The sequence below is a fragment of the Protopterus annectens genome, chromosome 7.part0, assembly GCF_019279795.1.
Source record: "Protopterus annectens isolate FY-2018-M chromosome 7.part0, PAN1.0, whole genome shotgun sequence".
NCBI lineage: Eukaryota > Metazoa > Chordata > Ceratodontiformes > Protopteridae > Protopterus > Protopterus annectens.
In genome coordinates this window covers 1,472,178,844-1,472,200,518 of record NC_056739.1, presented here as the reverse complement: position 1 = coordinate 1,472,200,518, position 21,675 = coordinate 1,472,178,844, and the positions used below count along the sequence as shown (strand labels likewise).

Sequence of the window (21,675 nt, the reverse complement as noted above, 5' to 3'; positions counted from 1 at the left end):
GTATTATCCATACCACCATTGGCCTACTTTCTCTGCAGTGAAAGTAATATATAATGCAATTCATGGGCTTAAACACCCCAAGAATTAATGTTATCATATATGCAAGGCTGCAGCCAGGCATAGTCTATGTATTAAACTGTAAGGAGGATATATGTGTTTGTGTGTGTGTGTGTGTGTGTGTGTGTGTGTGTGTGTGTTCAGTGTCTTAGAAATTGTATGGTTTTCAAGAACCAGATACTACCCTCAGCTGACTATAATTGCATAGCATAATAAATGCAAAGCATTATGTGCAGTTCATACAAGTGCATTGTGGGTAGCATTCAGAGAGCTGTGCGTTAAAGTGAATGTGATGGCGGTAACACTGTGTCTGTACACATAATAATCTAGACAACATTGTTCTACTGCTTCTTTGTCCCAAAGTACTTAGTGAACTGAGCATGTCCTCTCTTGAAATAGTGGACAGTTAGTGTATCGGACTAAAGCTATGAATTATTAATAAGCTGCTTCCTGAAGTCTATGGTTTGATTCCTTCAGCTTCCATTTGTCTCCTCTGTTACTCTGAGCAAGTCATTTATCCAGACAGTACTTTCTGGGCAATGGAAAAACTGGAAATGGGAAAACTGGACTAGGCTCCTTAATGATCTCCTGGACTGCATGTCTGTAACTACATATGAACCTATTTATGGCTACCTAAACATCTATATAAAACCTTCCAAATAATCCAGTCGAAGAGAGGACAAATACTGATACTGCTGTATTTGAGTTACAATACCAAATACATTATATTTATGATGCTACAGACTGTAACTAAGCAGTCTTCTTTCTATAAGGATTTGACTTTGTATGTTTTGCTGGCTACGCATACCCAGTTTTCCTTCCTGACTAGCAAAACTGTTTATGGGTACACATTCCAAGATATTAGATTTTCTAGAGCCCTATGCTCAAACTATTCCAAAAGAAATGCAGACGTCAGGATACTCAAACACCTGATTTGTTAAACAGGATAATACAAAATACTTCTACAGAGTGCACGTGATAGAGACAGAGAAAGGCAGACAGAGACAAGACTCTCACAGGAATTCAACTCAGAGTAATCCAGAGCATAAAAGAATTCAACAAGCCTACCCTTCAGAACAATGTACCTCTAACAACACCCTAAAAAGTAAAGAAGAATTTTTTCCCTTCCACCCACACAAAAGTACTTAGACTGATTGATGCTATGCTTCAGTTTAAAATACCAACATGCATATTAAAATGAAAGGAGACAAATAATTACTAATAACCCAATCCTTCCTGTTATTCTCCACAATTTTGCAATACGTTATACCAAAACACCACAAAAACAATGCCTGTGCCTTACAGCAGACTGTTTTTTTTTTTTTTGGTTACACAGTATTATCAGATGGAATACTTCAAAGCAGCATGCATTCTAAAACAACTCGAGCAGTAGGAGTATAATAAAAAGTTATGAGAACGGCTCATCTCCCCTCTTCTACAAAAGACAAGCTACATATACTCAATAAACATGAAGGGTACATAACTGCTAATAATGATAACACAAACTTTGTGTCATCTGTTCAGTTGCTGGGTAGTTGTGTTCTACTTTATATTTTGCCTTTCTTTTCTGTATGATGTACATGTTCAGACTGCTGATTATGATGTTAAGGCAATGGGATGGAATCCCTGACTCAAAGGCAACTCATCTAAATGTAAAAAGGAATGATTGAATACATCATTCTAAAATAACATTCTCAGTTTAAGTACTTGTAATTTGGACTTTATATCAACACTTGGGAATCTAAATGTATGTGTGTCTGTGTGCGTATATATATATATATATATATATATAAAATCATTCAAGTCACTGCATTCAAAAAGAGACATCACCTACATTCTTTTACAAATGTGATGATTACATTCTGAACGCAGGTGTTATCCTTTGCCCTACAGGAAACAGCAGAAAATGATTTTAAAGACTATACTTCCACAGATACCACGATTGGGAAGTCTAAATCATATTCACTGGCCCTAACATTCATACTTGTAGCTCTACACATTTAACACACATGCAAAAAAATGTTCATTATAATCCAAGCTATCTTAGAAGTACATATATATATATATATATATATATATATATATATATATATATATATATATATATATATATATATTTACAACTATATACATATTTTCAGTAGTAAATGGCAACCTGAAATGTTTCAATTTATTAAATACACCATGGAATATACAGTCTCCAAATGAATACTAAAGAAAAAATAAAATTATATAATCAAGTTAAAATCTGTGAAAGCATGGGAGAAATAAATATATTTTTGTAGAACTAAACCCCATAGTTAGTCTACAACAATGTCAGGCAAGACTTCCAGATTGCATGGTTTTGCAGACCATTTTGCAGCTTTATTTATTTAATTATGTTTATTAAATGAGTAGGCAGTCTGAATCAGTCAATAATACCCTTTCAGTCACAATTGTGCTAGCAAGGCAAACAAAACAGAGCAAAATGCATAGAAAAAGTAAACAGTGTAGTGTCATACTTTAGATATAAAACATATTTCATATAAGTGAAGGATGAGTTTCATGGAGAGGAATGCTGTTTCACACCTTCCACAGAACCTGAAGACATTACTTGCACATGACAAAAAATAATACAAATCAGCACATGTTTTGGGATCCTTTGGAGCCCAAAAGTACTCGTCTCAAACAAGCAAAGGTTATACTCTTCCCAGCACCCTTCAGCATAGCACTTTGGGTGGCATGGCGTGTGTTAAAACTTGCAGTTAAGTTTCAAACAAAACATGCTGGTGTACTTATGTGGGAACTTAAAATAATAGGGACTCTTAAAATAGTTCATTTTTGCAGAAGTGACCAAGCCCATCTTCTTTACTTTGTAGTAAGAGAAGCTGCAACTTCTTAACAATGCTCATTGATGCCTTAAAATTACATTTCTATGCTCCCAAAATTCTTTTTAAGAAACTGCTATATAAGGAGTGATTCTTTTGAAATAGAGCAAAAAATGAAACTCAGAACATTGGGAATTGTCAGTTTTATATCATGCACACAATATTAACAGATCATTCCTGCATGAACACAGCTGAAAGACTATTAATGGATCTGTATTTGTGGCTGAAGTCATGTCTATTTGCAAGGTCTGTTTCAAGGAACTGTTTCAAACATTTGCTTCTTTGGTAATCTCAGAAACTGCAGTTTGTATACCATGTGTAATAGTTAATACTAACATACTGAATAACATTAAATATGGAACCATAATTCTAAATGCTAGGAATTATTATTTTTTCACAATATGACCAACTGAATGACATTTGTGAGAGATGAAAGAAGGGTGTGTGTGTGTGTGCACTCATGTGGACTTGCATGAGTGTGCATGATTGCGTCTGTGCGGAACATAAGAAAAGGATCATGACAGGAGGCAAATGACAGACTAGTTTATTTCCTTGTCTGTTATCACTCACTTCTACAATGGTTGAAAGAACTTTTTTGTTGGCAATCTTCTTTGCTCCAAATCTCCTTGCATTAAATGATGCAATCTTCATCTTTGTTTTCAGCTGATGCCTACGATACGTAAATAAAACAATGAAATGTTCAGCTGATGCCTACAATACGTAAATAAAACAATAAAATAATACCACAGAATTACACTTGGCAGTGTACATCAGGAAATTAAAAATTTGACTGAATAAAATAAAGCTGATGAACCACGAGTGTTTTTGAAAACATCAGGATCCTCACTTGTAGTCAGCAGCAATAATTCCCCTACACATGCTATTATAGCAAAATTAACAAGAAACTTCTACCTCAGAACTGAAAAAATATCTTACCTTGATATTCTGTACACTAAAAATGCATCACAAGCACTGAAAAGTGTCACTTCTGCTAAAGCAGGCTGATAGTCATTAATTCTATAGATAAGACAATAAACAACATTTCCATGGCCATAAATGACAGTACTTGCTAGTTTATTTATGTCACATTGCAGTACACCTCATCCATCTTCTTTTTATTCATTTCAGCTCCATGCAGCTGACCTTCAACTGCTTCTAGGGCTTCACCTCATCTACTGGGTCTGCTGAGCCAACCCTACCTTCCCCTGGACTAATCCTGACTCAAGTATGGGATCAGTGATGAGATCGATGTCATACAGCTGATGAGATGCGTTTCCTCCAATATCCCACTCCCCCATGTATGGTGAGTAATATCTTGTAGGGGGAATGTCAAATGGGTGTCAAAGCTAATCCATTCCTCACTTCAAGGGAATGACACTAGGAACACTGCCCCACACTCCTATAGGTAGCAGTGCGTTTCTTTCCCTGGACTCCATCAGGGTAATCAAACCATGTACATGTACCCCAAATGTGCATAATCTCCCCTCCCTCAAATGAGCATGTCCATTATTCCTGCATGTGTCATCAGATACCTGAGCTGCTGTTCAAGCTCTGGTTACCTGGGCCATAGTCAGGGCTTTACCCTTCTACATTACTGGTACAGGCCAGCTCTGTTCTTCATATGATAATTTTTCCAATGACTCTTCTGAAAACAGTTTCACTTAAGCTGTTTAGAGCATTTTGTTGGTCTCAGAAAGACAGTTTTGGAACAATGACCAAACAGGAAAGCCTACAGAATCTGTTGTCTAGCCTAGGTCATGCAGGCCGAGAGAAATTTTATTCTAAAATCTGAGATTTGATTATGGGAAAATTACTGCTACCTCCATGATCTGGGTCTAGGAAACAAGTGGAAATAAAAAAAAAAAAAATGATATACCTACGGATTTCTGAGCACTAAGCATCATCTACGTCATATTACAAGAAAAAAAAAAGTCACTCCCTGTAAGGTTAAGGTACATTTTCCATTAAATGAACAAATGATATTGAGCAGCTGCAGTCTAGCGACAAACAAAACAAAGTTAATTTTTCAATAAACCCAAGTGTAGTACTTAACGTTTTTGTAATTATTTTCAGGCCTGCTGCGTACATGCTATTTTCTTACCATCCACCTGACCAGTGAGTAATAACTAAACAGTAGCCGTATTCAGGAATGAAGACATGATGTAACAGTCGCAGATAAGCAGTGCCACTTTTTGAGTGTATATATTATACACCGCTTCACTTTAAAGCAGCCATATTTACCTTAGTCATGACGTATTCTATACCACTGGTAGCTAGAGATCAAAACTACTATTCACAGCCAAAAGGAATGGCCTCTGCAGTAAGATATTTCTGCTACTGGTCAACATAAAATCAGGAGTATGGTCAGAACTTATGTAACTGTATTCCAGGTTCAAAATGCAGCTCCCTAAACCACAGAAAGTACAAAGACCATTTGGTCAAACTTAACAAAATATATTACCATAAACTATAATACATATGCTAGAGTTTAAAAAGAAATACATTACTTTAAAAAGTATACTTCGTAACATATGCCCATTACATGGTATTTATATTCCCATTACATGGTATTTAAACTGGCAAGTATATACACTATTATTATTTGTTTCCAGGAAAGCCCAACTGGGACAGAGCACATTTTCAGTACAGGCCTGTGGAGATGTGTTCCAGATGCACGTATCTGGAGTGCAGAGAGGACATGCAGACTCTGCACAGAAGGCACCCCAGCCAAGAATCAAACCAGAGAACCTCCTGCTAGGAGGTGACAATGCTAACAGCTGCACCACTACACTAGTTTTGATTTTACTTAGCCATTTTATAATTAACCTGGTCCCAAAGGTCCTTTTGAAATCATAGGCAGTTACAAATACAAAGAAATAAATTAATGTGTTAAGCCTATTGTTGCCGTTGAGTCTTTCGGCTTTTCTCGGTTAGGGGTCGCCACAGTGGAACTCCGGTCCGCTAATGATTGGTAGTTGATTTTTACATACCGAGTTACCAGCCCTGATGCACAACCTTCAACGAAGGTACACTCATTCACGCAGGTCTCCATGCAGAAGACGCTCTAGCTGAGAATCGAACCGGACAGCGTCTTACTGTGAGGCGACAACGCTACCACACCACCACCCCCGCAGGTGTGTTAAGCCTAATAATACAAAATCCAAATATATAGACCAATCAGAAGCTCTGTCAGTAGTTCCATCTCCATATTTAATTTAAGCAGAAAACTGAAAATTTAGGGAAAACAAACTGTCTGCCTTCACTTATGGAATGGCAGACTAGCAGTTGCATGATTTATCAGCAAAAAGATAAGATTTGAGTCTTGATCGATAACAGCTTAGTAGTGTCAGTTCTTCGGTTAATTCATATGTGTTAATTGGGGATAGAGTTCCAGATCCTTAGAATGAGAACAGAGGAGGAGGAATGGCTACTGTGGGAGAAAAAGACCCATGAAGGAGTTTTGAGGGAGTTTGAAGAGAACATAATCAGGTATGCATTCTGAGATTCAGTCTACGAGGGTGAAGAGATTTTTTCTACACTTCATCCCTGCTCCTTACCTATCATTGTCCCCCTCCCTACCAGTCAGCCCATTTGTTCCCCATCATTGGGCTGAGGGCCAAATGGGATGGGCCATCTCTAAGGCAGCCATCACAGGAGTCCTATTTCTTTTTTGTTGTGTGTCCTTACATCCCCATACATGCTCAGCTAAATAAAGGAAGAAAGCTTGCAATGGGCTATATGGGAAGAATATTACTTCACTTCTGTAAGGGACATTTCCAGCAAGCAGCCCGCATCCACCAACATCAAATAATGAGAAGTTTTCACTGATCTCTACCGGAGAACTTGCACCTCCAAGTGTGCTCCACAGGCATGTGCAACACCCCCTTCCCCCAGAGAAGAGAAAAGTGGTCTGAACTCCTTCACTCTTCTTCCTCCCTGACTGGCTTCCTCAGTGCTAAGGCTACTAATCAAACCCTGGTTGCCATGGTTACAGTCAGGGCTTCATTCCTCTGCTCCATGGAGTCAGGCTAGGAGGTAAAATTATTAACGTGCAAGAGGTGCAAATGAGGGTAGCAACAAACAACAAGCAGTTTTAAACTGTGAAAGTGATATTTTCTAGGTGAACAGCTACACATAAAATGGCAGATTTTTTTAAACCTACCAAGAGTAGAACCATGTCAATGAAAAAGGCTCCAGCAGTAAGTGTTAGCCCATACCTAACAGCATAATGAGAACATTTTTTTTTACTTTACCAAACCTTCATGTCTAAGTAAGGAGCTCTGTAGCATGTTTTCTGGATGGTTTCAAATTTGTTAACTGCTCCCAACAGATATAGGAGTAATTAAGGGAAATTATCTATTCAGATACCAAGGTATTTAAAGATGGAAAGTTGCTCAGAATAATCACCTAGAAGGTTAGGAACTGTGTTCAAAGTGCTAAAAAGACCATATCTGGTTTTGTTAAAATTAAGGATAGGACCTTGCCGCTGAACCAATCATGTGGTAACTGTAAGGTGCATGCCAAGTTGTTTAAACGGAGTTAGTAGTTTTGTTTGAAAAACAGACTATGGGGTCATATGAGCATAGTATTATGCTCTTAATAGAAAGGCTAAAAGTAACAGCAGTGATAAAAATAGTGCTCAGTAAAGTCCCAAGTTCTGAACCCTGAAGAAATTCCTAAGGTAAATGGGAAGGGTGAGAAGAAGTGTTGAACCTTGACTCGATGGCTTTGGCAGCAAAGACAACTTGAAAGGTATTGCATATCACGGTGATGTTTACTGTGTGGCTCTAGTTCAAATGCAATCCCAGAAATGGGCACAGACTCAGAAGCCTTACTTAAGCTAATAAAAAGTGTGTCATTAAATTTGCATAATTCTGTGGTACTGGAAATACTGTCCGTGAAAGGAGAGAAGAATAGTAAAAATTATGTTTCATTTAGAAAACTGAATTCTTATAAATATTGATTCATATGACTGACAATGGTTTTCTCTAACAAATGAGATAAAATAAAGTTTACAGGAATCAAGTTAGTTTTAAGGGTTCATATTTATGTATGGGTATTGTGATGTCCCTCCTCTGGGCAAATAATCAAGGAGCCTCAATCCTCACCACTGACACCGGTGGGGAACATTCACTTAAACAAAAATGGATACACATAGTATTTTCAGAAGAAACTCTCTACACCAAGCACAATTTCCCTTAACAGCACACTGGGAGCACACTCCAGTCATGGGGCTGGGTTTCCCTCTCTAGGCTCCAAATAAGACTCTCCACTGACACAGCTATAGAGTTAAGTCCTTAGCCAGGTGTTCCAAACAAGGTTCTTCACCACCCTCTCTGTGAGATCAGTGCTCTCAGTGTCCCTGTTCAAAGTAGCTGACACACACACTCTCCAAGATTTGGTTTTCACACACACACACACACACACACACACACACACACACACACACACACTTGGGAAAGGCTGGCACAGATTACCAGCTCTACCACTTCCACCCAAACAAAAATGTAGCTACACTGCCACAAGAACACCCACAAAGCCAGCTACTCTAAGGCACTTACCAGGGTACCAGGATTACTCTTAGTAAAATTAGCACTTATACAAATGGTCATATTAACCAAGCAACAAGCCGTTTGGGAGCTTGATGATACAGTGCCACCAAATAAATGCAATTCTTCACAAGGGTTAAAATATTTTCTATAAGACCAGCCACAATGAAAGGTGCAGATACATTTAACAATAAATAATAAAATAGAAAACATGAACATACTGAATATCTATTTACAATAAACACCAGAGTTTCAATTCACAGAAAATATAAAAAAACAACACAGATGGAAAGATTCAGACAGAAAAACAATATTTAACTAGTCTCACCAGATTTTCCTAAATGACTGAAGAATTACTGTTCCCTACTTACTTGCTAGAGCAAGGCAAGATGAAATGGATGAGTGTATTTGTTGTCATTTCTAATAACAGAGTGCTGAGTGTCTCTATCACATCTCTCACTAGTACCTAAATGCAATTTCAGTGCTGGGATGCAGAATGACAACATATCTGGTCACCTGATTCTGCATTTCCCACACTACCCCCTCATTGGAAATTGAGCCAGGATCTAGCACAGATGTGCCACAATACACACCCAGAACCCTGCTAAGACTTATTCCAGCATCTAGAGACTGTAAAACAATTCCAATACTTTCATCCTTCTGCAGAGACTAACCAGCCATTCTATTGGCACCCCAGGGTAGCGATTAGTTCACCACCAAGGACAATAAGAGCAGGTTCTCAGCCCAGACATTGCATCTCCAGCTGCATTCAGGCCTGTTAGTATCTTTATGGCCTAAACCAAGTAATTTAATTTCAGACTATTTTTCTTAAGATTAGCGGAGCTGAATGTAACCCATTCCCTTCCAGCATCCTCTGTTAACACATATACATTTCATCAGTCACAATACAGTCTGACATACATGCATATTTAACCAAAAAATAGCAGCAACCCGTAGACAACCAACACTTTAGATGCACAAAAACGCTGTCTGGTAACAATAAAGGCTGTCCTCCACTTGTATAATGACAATGAACGAGCAACACTGGATGAATAATAAAATAATTTAATGTAGAACTTCACAAAAAACAAATGCCACAAAACAGATTTAGCATGCTATACAAGTGGAGGACAGCCTTTATTGTTACCAGACAACGTTTTTGTGCATACATGCATATTTATTTTCTGTCCAGCAGAAGCAACTTTACAAATACATTAACACACACATCTGTACAAATCAGTTTGATATTCAAATGACATAAAAATCTTTACAAAACTCCAGATAGTTATGCTGGCAAAAAATTACACTTGCTCTACCCTTCTCTCACTGGCATAGCTGGCACTACCTCACATTATCACAGGTATGACAAAGGAAAGCTTCTAGAGAAGTAAATGAACTGGTTTCTCACTGTTAGTTTCCTGTGAAGCTGTACTGGAAACGACAGTGCTCAGTTCCATGCAATGTTACAAACAGTAATCTGTTTATGTAGATAGATGAGATAGACAGGAGATATAGAAATGTATTTATTTTTACTTTTAGTATTTTTGATATAAATACACGTCTTTACTTCTGCTTAAAAAGCATGACAACTATCACTGCATCTTAAAAACTTACTATTCTTTCCTAAATAAGATGGTAACATATGGATTAACAAAAACTTCACCAGAAACTGAAGTAATATGATGTTTCAATGTATATTGACTTTTGTGAGGTATCACTGTAATGCAAAATAATTATTTTTACTTTGTTATACTTCCAACATAACCTGCATAGGGAATGTCACGCCAACATAACTTTTTTTATACTCTGGCTTTTTTGTCCCCACAGTGCACTTGTGTCTAAATTTTGACATACCTTAGATGTAATAAATCAGGTACTTTTGCATTCACTTAGAATGGATAGTAATGTCAGTCACGGACATCTTAAACCAGCTCTGGAAGCAGTGTAACCTGCTATAAAGCTTTTTGCGTTACATTTAAATCTTACAGCATGCATTCCAAGTTGGAGGTATGGTTCTGGCAGCTGGCACATCATCCCCTGTACTGTCTTAATTAGGTTCCAGGTGTAGTAGCTCTTGTAACAGACAGATGATACTTCATAGACTTAGCAAGCCAGCTGAAAGCAGCTTCTGGTATTTCATATGTTCTTATTTATTTATTTTTTTAACAGTTAAAAGGACAACAATAACCATTTGCTTCTCAAAAATGAGAGTACTTAACCAATTTATTTATGAGGTATTGCAGTAAAAATGATCCGTGCTCTTCATATAAAGATTTCCCTGATATCCAACTCATTGGAAAGGCATTTCACAGTAGCCTTAAGTGTGAGATCATCAAAATGCATGCTTAGCATGTAAAAACTTGAGCAGAGACTTAGTGTAAATTACAGAAAAATATAGTCTCCCCGTGTCATGTAGGCTGAGGTGGATTACTTGCAGAATAACAAGAATATAAGACGGCTGGATCTTTTTTAACTGAGGAAGGAAAAAAAAAAAACACAGAAACACCCAGCTGTGTGTCACAGAGGAATAAAGCCCCAACTACACCCCAAATTAATAGATTTTGACTAGTGGTTCAAGCACTGGAACAGTAGGCCAGGGGAGGGTGGGAGTGAGTGAGTGAATGATGCTAACTCATCCACCCTGGCTGGAAGGGTCGTTCCAGTCAGCTGATCACAATCCCATGCAGGCAGAGGTCTACAAACAATGAACAGGGCCACAGAGTGGGTTGTAAGCTTTGTCCGGGCATCAGACATGCCAGTGATGGTAGCCCTCAGCAACATCCATGTGGAAGAGTGCACACATTTTGGGAGGGCATAGCTGGGCCTCCCATTACGCCATGGGTGTTCACATCAGCCAATGCTAGGAGGGTCATGGCAAAAGCAAAAAAAAAAAAACACTTAGACTGCCAGAATGATGGTTCAGCAATCAGATCTCACCTTCCAGGGAAGGAATGGGCCAGGTACAACTCTCACCTGGAGAGAAATTAATGGGAGAATAAATTACAGGAAGACGACAGTCTGCAAACAGTGGGAATAAAAAAAAAAAGAGGAACTGAAATAACTGAAAGGAATCTGTGCATACTAACTACAACTCAATGACATTACATGGAGAACTCTGAGACAAGGTTAACTATCTACATTGGTGAATAGAGCGGTCCTTTAAGAGAGATAACATCACCCTCACAAAACAATTAGAAAGTTTTTGAGAATCAGCTTTCTAAAGAAATACAGTTTTATAATTTCACTGAGAAACTTGACATAAATGGCATTATCAAAGCTTGATGGCTATTCTCCCATGCTGAAACTTAAACATATTCATAACTATATCAAAGACGTTTAAGGTACAGAAGGATTAGAATTACTTTAAGGGCAGAAAATGTTTGTCCCAAAGGCAGAGAAATTACTAAGTTGATGCTGCTATTGTAAATGGATATTATATGGTTGACTAACTTTGTATTCATGCTGGCTGCCCCACTGGTACCCATCAAGCAAACAGTTTTAAAGGGGAAAAGTGTTTTTATGACTTAGAAAACAAGGCAGAGCTTCATTCAGGAGGTGCAATGTTGCCAAGAAGAGGAAGAACTTTAAAGTCTGAGGAACTTAGTTGTTAAGCCCATCTATCTTGTTATTGAGAAACCACTGTACCCTCTTAACTGACTTGTAAGTCTGGTACAAAACAAAAAACACAGAATGAAGCTAAAGTAACTGGCTAAGAAAGTGAACAATGATTCGTCCCCTTGAAACTAATAAACCTCTTACATGTCATATGGGTTACACTGCAGGCCTTTCATACCACTGTGGCATCCTGTTGGTCAAACATCACATCCCTATATTAACACTGCATTCATGTCTTTCACAAAAGCATTTATCTTAAGTGCTTTCCCTCAGTATAGAACATACCAGGGGCTACATAATTTCATACTTTACAATCCATATTTCTTATGCCTGAAGGCCATGTCACTATTTTTGTAGTAGATGTGGTCCGTGTCTAACCCATTCTTGACAACTATTTTGTCTGAGAGGAAAATGAGGACAGTGCTATCTAGTTTGCAATTAACAGCAAACTTGGTGACTGACAGTCAGTTACTGTCAACCCTCATGCTGGAAAACAGGATATCAACTGGATATGGACTGAGAAAAAAGCTATATGATACACCAATGGTAACTTCAGCTGAGGAGGAAGAGAGTTGAACTGCCACCTTTAACACTTGGGTTCTACTAAAAAAAGTCACTTGTCAGTTTATCATACTACATATAAACAGACTCAATGAGTTTACTTATATTCGCTGTTAATATAGTGTCACAGGCCATTTCATGAGCAAAGTAGGTCATGTGTACACCTAACTCATCATCCAGGGCAGTTGTAATCCCCTCCAAAAGATAATCAGATACAGCAGACATAACCTTCCCTTAACAAACCCATATTGGTTCTCATCTATAAACAGGAGATTAAAGGTCTCATCCATAACCTTGCACAGGATATGGATGAGACTGATAAGTCTGTAGCTTCTGGGTTCAACTACAGAACCTACATCAAGAGCTGGACTACTGTATTTACTGCCATAGTTTGAGAATAAAGTCTGTGGAAAGGATTAATTTAACATGTGAACAGGGTTTATCTATGTTTTGTAGAAGCTACAGAACCTACATTAAGAGCTGGACTACTGTATTTACTGCCATAGTTTGAGAATAAAGTCTGTGGAAAGGATTCATTTAACATGTGAACAGGGTTTATCTATGTTTTGTAGAAGCTACAGAACCTACATTAAGAGCTGGACTACTGTATTTACTGCCATAGTTTGAGAATAAAGTCTGTGGAAAGGATTCATTTAACATGTGAACAGGGTTTATCTATGTTTTGTAGAAGCTACAGAACCTACATTAAGAGCTGGACTACTGTATTTACTGCCATAGTTTGAGAATAAAGTCTGTGGAAAGGATTCATTTAACATGTAAACAGGGTTTATCTATGTTTTGTAGAAGCTACAGAACCTACATCAAGAGCTGGACTACTGTATTTACTGCCATAGTTTGAGAATAAAGTCTGTGGAAAGGATTCATTTAACATGTAAACAGGGTTTATCTATGTTTTGTAGAAGCTACAGAACCTACATCAAGAGCTGGACTACTGTATTTACTGCCATAGTTTGAGAATAAAGTCTGTGGAAAGGATTCATTTAACATGTGAACAGGGTTTATCTGTTTTGTAGAAGCTACAGAACCTACATTAAGAGCTGGACTACTGTATTTACTGCCATAGTTTGAGAATAAAGTCTGTGGAAAGGATTCATTTAACATGTGAACAGGGTTTATCTATGTTTTGTAGAAGCTACAGAACCTACATTAAGAGCTGGACTACTGTATTTACTGCCATAGTTTGAGAATAAAGTCTGTGGAAAGGATTCATTTAACATGTGAACAGGGTTTATCTATGTTTTGTATCACTGATATTAGCAGTGCCGCTGGAACCGATGTTCTTGATTTTGCCCAATGCTATTTCAGTCAGATTAGGAGATATGGTTGGTGGTGTTGCCACCATATAAGCATAGTATTGTAGTGGCCATATTTACTGGGGGTCTGAATTTGGAGTTAATTTTCTCATAGGTTCAAGGTTCATACTAGGCGGTTCAAGGTTCATACTAGGCTATCTGCCCTGGGGCAATTATAAGCCTAGCCCGATTCTGTATGGCTTACGCCACCCCTTGATTTGAGTATACTGTGCCCTTTTTAAGGTTTAGTTTACTGTGCCTCTGTCTAATAGTGACACGGGAGTAATCCCTAGGACAAACCTATGATCCCCCATCCACTTACCGAGATTCTTCTTGAAGAGATTCAATGAGGTGCTCTGCCTTACATGAACTGGAATTCTATTCCAGTGCAAAGGGAGCCTCTGGGTTATGAACCTGTCCCTCCAGCAAGTTCTATTTATTTCTGTGCTGAGGTTCAAGTCCCTCGAGCGTGTGGCTCTAAGGGATTTAGATTTACTGAGGTGGAGCATGTCCATTAATTCTGGATTTGACATAGCTTTGTATGTCAGGCATAGATCGCCTCGAAGTAGGCGGTATGCAACTGAGTAGAGCTGGAGTTTTTTTCATATGGCATCTGTTTGAGACCCTTGATCCTCTTGGCGAGATACTTTTGGTGTCTCTCTAATTGCTGCAGGTGTCGGGTAAGGTACATCCCAAAAGGGGCATTGTATGTATGATGGGCCTGATGAGGGATTCTCCACAGAGTATCAGTAATGTAATATTGTTCTGAACATGTCAAACAATTAATTCTTAGGGTAGTACATTCATAAGTATTACCTCTTATTTCCATAAGTAACTACTAAGCACTATTATTTTCTCCCATTCTATTTCAAACCTTAAGTTCATAGCAGGCCTTGTTTAAGTACTTTGCTACTGTTAGTAGTTTGTAGGCTAGGGTGATCTTGGCTTTGACTTTACATTGTGTGCTGTCCCAATCAATTGCAAGGTAGTTGAAGTTGCCCATAAGGACTGTATTACTTTTGTTTACTAATCTCTCTAAGACCACAAGACAACATTCTACTTGTTGTTTTAGGGTCCTAGTCAGGATATGAGAACAACCAGCTAGGTAGTACTCAGCAGTACTTACAATTACAAAGGTTTCTATTACATGCCCCTTATGGTTTGTGTTGATGTAGGTGGTCACATCCCTACCAATGCCTGTACCGTGGGAAGTAATGAAAGGAATTAATGTCCTATAATTTGGAAATGGTAGATGGGACCTTAAACCAGGTTTCAATGAAAGTGCAGATCCAACACCCTACAAAAAAGTCACAAAGTTTCAACAATGCACATTTTCTTGTTTAGACTATAGGCATTAAACATTCACTTTATTTCTTCTAGACCTCCTGGAAAATTTAATGCTGATCTGTAACTCGTGTTACAAACTCCAGGATACTGATTGTCTAGCAAAAAGAATAACAAAGTCTGCTATGTCATTGCCTCCACAAAACCCTTATTTCTTCCCCACCAAGCATCCTCACCCTTGCTTATCTACCTCCTTATCCCACTTCTCTTATACATTTTCAGACAAAGAGGGTCTATCCCACCAAAAAAAAAAAAAAAAAAAAAAAAAAAAAAAAAAAAACCCCAACATCCACCTTCTATTCCCTATATTCTATAACAGTCATGACAAATGTATGACACGCATGTCAAAGGTGACACTCCATGATATTTTGGGTGATGCACCAGCGTTCACCAACACCAGAGTTACCGAAGAAACTGAATGAAAAAAAGAAAAGAAATATGTGACTCTGTACTTGTCTATTAAAACTCAGCAACAAAACGTCATTAATTGATGTTAATCAAATCAAATGCAGTGTGTTCCATATTAGTTTTATTTCAATTCAAAATTACTTTTAAAAGTAGTAATATACACAGCAGTAAACATGACTGGACTGTATTTTTTTAAACAAATGAATATGTAAAGAATTGTTTCTCTTCTGTTTGGGGGGGGGGGGGGGGTAACATGCCAGCGGAGTCAAGATAGGCAATTTCCAAATGTTTGACATGATGAGCCCAAAAGGTCCACCATCACTGTTCTATAACCATCACATGTTGCAGTTCATACACATGTGCACCTTTACCTTCAGCTTGCATACTCCCATCTCTCCACAGTCGGCTCAGGAAGTTTTATGTAAGCTACATATATGTGAAAACCAGCACTGGTGGTTTATAAATAGTGTATTAGCACACTGGCAAAGCACCACTGTTTGCACATTTGCCTTGCATACTTTAGCAGTGTAGGATTATGAATGCAGACAATACATATATATTTACCTTAATTATTAATAGTTAACAGTTAAACAAAATTTGATACAAACACCTGCAACAATAGTAATAATAGGCTGTTTTACATACAAGTATGCGTTACATTTACTCACAAATACAGACGGTAAAATCATATTTAGTATAAAAATGATTAGAATCATACATGCTGAAACATTCATTTGGTAGAATTGCATTTAAAAATCCTACTACCAGTTAAATGCACAAATTTCCAAAATACAAGGAAGAAAATTAAATCCTAAGTGATTTTGCAAGGGGGCAAGTCTCCCCTCATCTGCGGTCAGGCCACTCATCCCTCAGCCATGATCTTATATATATATTGCGGTCAGGCCACTCATCCCTCAGCCATGATCTTATTTATATATACACACAACTATACAGTCACACCTAATTTGGAGATGGGGAAAATCTTCCAAAATGGTGGAATCAATGTCAGCACACACTTAGACATCACACAAGTAGTGATTTCCCAGAGAGAAAACGATTGTCACAGTTCCCCACACTGGCACTACTTACTGACTATAACCTTTACAAATTAATACAAATGTCACTAACTTTCTACAACACAACAGAATCAATCTCTCTCTCTCTCATGTTTAAGTAAATTGTTTTGTATACTGAAAGTTGCTTTTTGAACTTTTTACATTTTAAACTTACTTTACCGATCTTTGTTTATGGTTGGGGTTTATCTGAACTCACTGCATGTACAGATTCAGTTAACATTGTGTAGATCAAATCCTTACAACAATGTGTTTTTGTATTTGCTGCTTGTAGAGGAATATTTACATTTGTGTAGGTTACACTAACTCATATACTGTGTTGTAAGCATTTGTCTAAGATCTGCTTATTTGTGAACACACTGGCATTTAAATACTGATGCTATTAGGACTGCATTGCTGTTAAAGCTGTTGCTTGTACAGGCCTGCTTACAGTGTTATTTCTAATTGTTACAACACAGTGAATACTGCTACTTCAGAACACTTTATGCAGCATACATGAATCCCAAATGTGTTGATTTGTAAATGTTGGTATTGTATTTGAATTTTATAGCACAAGACAGTCTTTCACCAAGAAAGACTATATCTGGAACACTATAATGGTATTCTGTCACTGATGTGAAACTGTCTTTATGCAACTTAATTTCAAGCGTAATATTTGTGAGTGCAAGTGGCAGTCTGTATTTTTAAGTAAATGCTTTTGTGTATGGACTTTGCATAAACAAGCTACTGTGTGCAGTACTGCATGGTCATTCTTTTTCACTGTTTCTCTCCCTGTCATAACTTTCCAGATTGCTGTTCCATTTTCAAAGTTTGTCTGAATTACTTTTTTGGGTCATTAGAGAATGTAACGAATTCTAGCAAGTTGGTGTCTTTCTTAATCACTGTGAGGTAGTTAGAATCGGGCAATCTGCCATGTTAATTTAGGTTACAGCTTCTCCTTTAATAATCCATTGCTAAACTTAAGGAAGCCAGAAACGTATTATAAGTACTGCTAAAGACCACCACTGTTGGTTACTGCTTTTTATGATGCACAAGGCTGTAAAAAACACTGTTACAAGCGGTCAACAGCAACTGGATGTTTAAGGGGTTTAGCATTGCATTGTATTGGCCTATTTTTTTCTGGGAAGCCAGTTAAAAAAAAAAAGCAAGATTTCTTTATTCAAATCTGCACTTCATGAGTTATGCAGTGTAACCTTAAAGCAGAATTACTAACTACAAGTAAGTACATTTTAAATAAGTCCTAACAAACATATGGTAAAATTGATCTAAAGTTATAAAATATTTTGTTCAAAAATCTGCATGCATCTTTGTTCACCTCAAAAACATTATTTCTTTAACAGACTTGCAGGACTGCCCTTCCACTCAGTAATTATCAGTTTCCCTGTCTTTTTGTGTTGCTGTTGTGTCTTTCGGCTTTTCCCAGTTAAGGGTCGCCACAGCAGAACTCCGGTCCGCTAATGATTGGCAGTAGATTTCTACGTGCAGAGTTGCCAGCTCTGATGCACAACCTTCAACGAAGGTACGCCCATTCATGCATATCTCCACACAGAAGATGCTCTAGCTGAGAATCAAACAGGACAATGTCTTACTGTGAGGCAACAACGCTACCGCATCACCACCACCGCAATGTCATTCTGCATAAAATTATCTATCTCCTGCTAGGAGGATTTGTAGCCTGCAAAATATATTTAAGTGCAGATAGTATATAGACTGTCATCTTTGGGTGCCACTAGAAAATATACTAAAACCACCTGTAATACTGAGCTTGAAGCCAATGCTTCTAAAAGAAAAGGACACTTCATGTGTTAATGTACTTCAGGCATATTAAAGTCATTATATCTTGATATGTACAACTTTCTTACCTATGAGCAACCTTTTTAACTTTCTCTGCTCCACTGTCCTGTGGAGTTACTCACATTAAATTAGAAACAGCACTTATACGGATATTTATACCATCCCTTACTCCATTGTCATGAATTATTTTTCTTGGGCCAATACATCTATCTGTGATGGGTTCCAAACCCCTTCATTCACCCTCACTATGCTCTAGTTAACTATAATCCCCTACCCTGCCCCCAATTCAAACCGACCCCTCCTTATCTAAATTTATACTTAACCTATGTCCTCCCCTTCCTTTCCTCATTCCTATCCCCTCCTCTTCCTACCATCCCCATCAATCTTTGCTACTACCTCAGCACCCTATATATATATATATATATATATATATATATATATATATATATATATATATGTGTGTCACCTTACCCCCACACATTCTTCTTTACTGTACTTCATTTAATTCTCTTTTATTAACACTGCAATCTATATATGTTATTCTCCATTTTCCCTTGTACAATATTTTCTTCTAGCTCCGTAGCAAGTCATTTTTTATTATTACCCTTCCTTTCATAACATTGGCTAAAAACACAATGTCCACAAATCTTTTATTATGCACATTAACCACTTAATTATTTTCTTCATAATACTTCCTCTAATTCACAAATTCACCCTGCTACACCATGTTTTATTCTACATTCCACTAACTATTTGCTGTTAAAATCTTACCTTTCTTCATCCCCTAAATATCACCTTGCTTGGGAATCTCCAGAAAGCAAAATCCACTCTCATTTTTCCCCTTACCATCTTTCCTTCCTTCTCTTTTAACATATTTTCTTTTTTACTCAGCTACAATCTCCCCTTACTTACTCCACAGTCTACTGTATCTACCATGTTATCCTTGTGCATCTTCACATCTCCACTATTCATTTTCTATCTCCTCACTACCTACCATGGTACTCTCTCACTTTATTCACAGCCAAACACTAACAGCTGTCCTAGCTATACTCAGGCTAAACCCTCCTTTACACCAGTTTCCTCAAAATTATTTAATGTCCAACCTACTCACCTTTTCAAATACAAAACGTCTAACTATTCAGTTCACTTTGGTATAACCTGGAATAGTTTCATATACTTTATTAAAAAAATAATCCAAATCCACTGTTCTCTGAAATCACCGTTTGTAGTGACAGTCATCCAAAACCCAGCCAATCAATGTCATCCACTCCATCCTCCTCTACCCATAACATATGGACACCCTCAAAACTTCTCCTTACCTCCACTACTATTCATAGTTATGTTACAGCGCTTAAAGCATGGCTTCTTTAATACTCAGATATTAGTCTCATTACCAAAACATGGCTAAAATCTCATAAAAAAATCTGAAATTCTATTGCCTTGCTACAATATATTCTATGTGACAGACTACACAAAAAAGGGGGGAAACATTGCAATTGTATATAACTAACTTTCTCATCCCTCAAAATTTAACATACCAACCTTCCAAAATCCATGACTTCTTATATCTCTTCTCAGTGTTATGCATAGTTGCCCTGTACATACTACCAGGTAATATTAGCTTTTGAAAATTTTCACTGGATAACTACAAATATTTAAACTATCATCTCAGGAGACATTAAAATTGACTAGTTATCTGCAACATCTAACATCTCTACTACTAGTCTTAACTTGTATGAGTTCAAACTGCTAATCTCTTCTCCTCCTTGACTCATGAATACTTTAAATACCCTTGCCCCTACTAGAAATAAGAGTAAAAATACTCAAAGTCCTGGCGGACCCTTTTGACTAAAATTCTAATGCAAAAATGACACAAAGCATGGAAACAATGGCACAAAGATAAAACCCTTCAAACCTTAGATCTACACGAAGAGTTGTGTAACTTTACAAAGAAGGAAATTCACCTAGACAATAAACACTTCATAATCTGAAAATACTGAAATGCCAAATTTCAGTATCTCAAGACTATAAAAGTCGAAGTTTTGAAATAGCGAAGCTACATAATCGTGAATTCGAATATCTAGAATTTGCGGTTATTGCTTACGCTAACTAATGTCCAGGGTTGTATGTGGATGGTGTGCGGTGCTGTGTGTGGATTTAGGTGTAATGTCAGGTAAGCGAGTATGTTGTAAGGGTTTTGGGTGGGGGTTTGAGTGTATGTGAGTGTGCTGATGTGTGTGATAAGTGTGTGTGTGTTTGCTTTTGTTTTCTGTTTGTGTGATCTCGGAGTTAGTATATATCAGTAGGGGGTGTGGGGGCTGGTGCAGGGGGGCTTACCCCCTGCTTATTTGTGATGTAGGGTTGTGGATGTGTGTTGGTTTGTTTATTTTGTAGTGTGGGTGTTGTGGTATATGTGTGGTCGGCTGTGTGTTCGGGGTTTTAAATTTTGCCATTTTGGGCTTTCAGTGTTGTGTGGATTCGATTTCAATATCTCAAAAAAACTGAAATTAGAGATTTTATATATATATATATATATATATATATATATATATATATATATATATATATATATATATATATATGTATATACATATATAGATACACACACACACATATATACATATACACAAATATATACACACACACACACACACACACACACACACACACACACACACACACTTCACATAACCAAACACTCAAATGTTCAAAATTCATATGGCCTAGACCATATGATTGAACATTTGAAAGTTCGAAAATGTGAATTGGACCATAAAAAAAAAAAATATATAAAAACACATTAAACTGTGTATAGCAGGGGGGCTTCACCCTCCTGCACCCCCCACCCCCCCTACTTAAATATGCCAACTCCGAGATTGCACTACAGCGAGGACAAGGGAAATTTCCCGGTCTGCGCTGTACTCTATTTCCCGTTCAGAAGGTTGGCATTTTAAAACTTTGAACATACGGTCTGCGATCATATGGGTTTCAAAGTTTTGAATTTCATCATTCTGAAGGGGACCCATTTTATATATATATATATATATATATATATATATATATATATATATATATATATATATATATATATTAT

At 37.4% G+C, this 21,675-nt stretch overlaps 1 protein-coding gene across 2 annotated transcripts in view; it reads right to left on the bottom strand.

Annotated features, from left to right (window-relative positions):
- Positions 1-21,675, bottom strand: part of LOC122807082 (deoxyribonuclease gamma-like) — a 925,207-nt gene that overhangs the window by 727,022 nt on the left and 176,510 nt on the right. For both annotated transcript variants that reach the window (XM_044078020.1, XM_044078021.1), the window contains exon 2: positions 3,495-3,594. In XM_044078020.1, coding sequence (XP_043933955.1) covers positions 3,495-3,594 — 100 coding nt within the window. The remainder of the gene's footprint in view (positions 1-3,494; positions 3,595-21,675) is intronic.